The sequence below is a fragment of the Priapulus caudatus genome, unplaced genomic scaffold (assembly GCF_000485595.1).
Source record: "Priapulus caudatus unplaced genomic scaffold, Priapulus_caudatus-5.0.1 Scaffold671, whole genome shotgun sequence".
Lineage (NCBI taxonomy): Eukaryota > Metazoa > Priapulida > Priapulimorpha > Priapulimorphida > Priapulidae > Priapulus > Priapulus caudatus.
Genome location: NW_014577732.1, coordinates 17,083 through 20,219, shown reverse-complemented (window position 1 = coordinate 20,219; position 3,137 = coordinate 17,083). Strand labels below are relative to the sequence as shown.

The following is a 3,137-nucleotide window of genomic DNA, read 5'->3' as shown; positions in this document are numbered from 1 at the left end:
GCTGCTACTGCTGCTGCTGCTACTGCTGCTGCTGCTACTGCTGCTGCTGCTGCTGCTACTGCTGCTGCTATTGCTGCTACTACTACTACTGCTACTACTGCTACTGCGAACTAGCACACGGGGTGTGCGCGTCTCTGATTGTGCGTCGATGCGGTAACCCCCAACCATGCTTACAGGGTGTTTACACGGGAAGAAAGTCTCTCGGAGAATAATCGTGTGAATAAGGACACGGAGTTCAAGACTGTGCTTCCATCACTGAGTCTTATCACTACATAACTACATAGCGTGCTACTGAAGCTTGTGCATTAATGCACAATGAAAGCACATTACTGATGTTCACTCTGTTTAAACAAAGCAAGCAAGTCAAGGAGGGGGTACTAACAACCGATACAGAGATTCGTAAACAATTAAGATTAGAACAAAGAAGAAAGAAGCGTATTAAAATAACCAAGACCGCAGTTTACAAACGAGAAGGATGTAAGAATGCATGCAACCAACACAGACAAGATAATCAACAAAACAAAGAGCCTAAGCAAACTGACAAAATTAACGATCACAAATAAACAAACTAGAAAAGGATTACAAATACATAACACACGTAACGGCGTACGTAACATACAAGGCAGCGAGAGGCGCGCACGCCCACGCGTTCTATAATGCTAGGGTCTCGCACCTCTACACGCGGGCTGAGTGACTGGCGTCCAGACGGCTGTGGCGATTGGCTGGTGGAGCTGGCGGGCGTGACGTGCTGCGAGTGAGGCTTTGGCATGAACAGCGTCGGCGCTGTGGCGTATGTCGGTTTATCACAACCTAGTGACTCTGAAACAACCAGCAAACAACGCCGTTGCGTTAAATCACCGCCAAGTACATTTCGCTTAATTACCTGTGCATTAGAATAGCGTGGAACGTCAAACTAATATTACACACAATATGTAGCTAATATCTAATAATCCGTACATGTACAGTATAGTATAATAGTATAATAGATAGTATGCAACGTCAAAATAGCATTACACATAGCAATATATATCTAATATGTGACAGTCAACACATAACACAACTGCAGACATACGGTCATAAATGTACACGCTACTACAATGCTATCTGTTACTAGTCAATTACTCATAAATACTTCCCAAGGGTAGACAAAGGCAAAGCTTTCGCCCTCCCCCCTTCTTTTTAGCAATAACAGAGCGCGGCATGCGTGGTGCGAGTGAATCAGAATCAGAATATGCACGGCAGCTGGCCTCCTCATGATAGTCGTCTCACAATGTCCGTTCTAATGTTGAACAGTTTTAGGTTGAAGATCTGGGGGGGAGGGGTTTGATAATTAACACAACAAGTTATAAACTCTTCAGATAAATTTGTCGTGCAAGGTAAAAACGTGTACAACGTTATATAAAACTGTTCAGGTACTGTTTATTCTGGATAAGACATCCGTTTCAGCCACGAACCCAACAGATTGTACAGTGACCAACATGATACTAGTCGATTTCATTTACCAGTTTGTGGGTGAACCATCACACCCACAAGGTAGAATCGAAACTCACCTTTTGCAGTGTGACCATCATGATCCCTAGGCAGTGAAATGAGCTTGGGTGTTTTTCGTGTGGGTTAGCCCACACACTTCAGGTTGACACACAGTCAACTACACTGACCAACTGACTAACTGACTACCGCACCCACCCAACAACTCAAAAAGCCACCGCACGCACGCATGCTGGCACGCACGCACGCACGAACTCACGCACGCAGTCACGCACGCACGCACGCTTGCTCGCATGCACGTGCGCACACACGCTTGCAAGCACGCATGCACTCACGCAGTCACGCACGCACGCATGCACGCACGCACGCACGCACGCACGCTCGCACGACGCACGCAGTCACGCTCACACGCACGCACACGCTCACACGCACGCACGCACTCACGCTCGCACTCACGCACACACGCTTGCACGTACTCATGCACACTCACACGCACTCACTCACGCACGCACGCAGTCACGCACGCACGCACGCACGCTCGCTCGCACGCACACAGACAGGCACGCACTCACTCATGCACACACGCTCGCACGCACTCACGCACTCACACCCGCACGCACTCACGCACGCACGCTCGCTCGCACGCCTGCACGCACGCCTGCACGCACTCACGCATGCACGCACGCCTGCACGGACGCACGCACGCACGCAGTCACGCACGCATGCAGGCACGCACTCACTCATGCACACATGCTCGCACGCACTCACGCACTCACACCCGCACTCACTCACGCACGCACGCACGCCCGCATGCACGCACGCACGCCTGCACGCACGCAAGCATGCACGCACGCACTCTCGCACGCACACACGCACGCACTCTCGCACGCATGCACGCACGCACGAACGCACCCGCTCACACGCACGCACCAACTCACCTCTTCGTGGGTTGACCAGCACAGTACTAGGTGGAACTAACTCACCTGTCTGTGGATTGATCAACACGGCCCCCGGCGGTATCGACTCCAGGTTCGAGACGGCCCAGATGAACTGTCCGGCCTGCGGCACGACCGTCGGCGGCGTCAGCATCTGCGGCTGCGGTGGCGCCACCTCCCCACCGCTGACCACTGCTCCGCCGCCGTTCGTAGCCACCTGACTAGGGGACGCTACCTGCTGCGGGGTAAACACAACGTAGCTACGTCAGCACCGCCACCGCTAGTGTCAGGTTGGTTTGTGAGGTCCGTGAGGTGCATGTCTTTCAGTCACGGGGTTCGTGTTTGGTCGGGCCTCACCCGCCGCCGCCGCCGCCGCTGCTGCTGCTACTGCTGCTACTGCTGCTGCTGCTGCTGCTGCTGGTGCTGCGTGGGTGGGATGACAGGTGCAGCAGCAGCAGCAGCCGCCGCCGCTGCCGCTGCTGCTGCTGCTGCATAGAATTGTGCTTGTTGTGGCTGCGGCGATGGCTGGGAGGGTGGTAGCGGTGCGGGAGCGGGCTGCTGCTGCTGCTGCTGCTGCTGCTGCTGTTGTGGGGGCGGGGCACCCGGCGGCTGTTGCTGGGCTGGGCCGGGCAGCGACGAGCACACTGAGTGTCGGTACACGCTCCCGTCCGTGTTCAGATACGCTTGCCCTGCCGATGAAAAATCACACACACG

The 3,137-nt window shown here is 54.2% G+C and overlaps 1 protein-coding gene across 1 annotated transcript in view; it reads right to left on the bottom strand.

The window, feature by feature from the left end:
• Positions 1-3,137, bottom strand: part of LOC106812646 (cAMP-regulated phosphoprotein 21-like) — a gene marked incomplete at its 5' end in the record, with an annotated part of 30,811 nt that overhangs the window by 13,244 nt on the left and 14,430 nt on the right. The window contains 2 exon segments of the mRNA XM_014816568.1: positions 674-819; positions 2,472-2,661. Of these exon segments, the coding sequence (XP_014672054.1) occupies positions 674-819; positions 2,472-2,661 (336 nt within the window).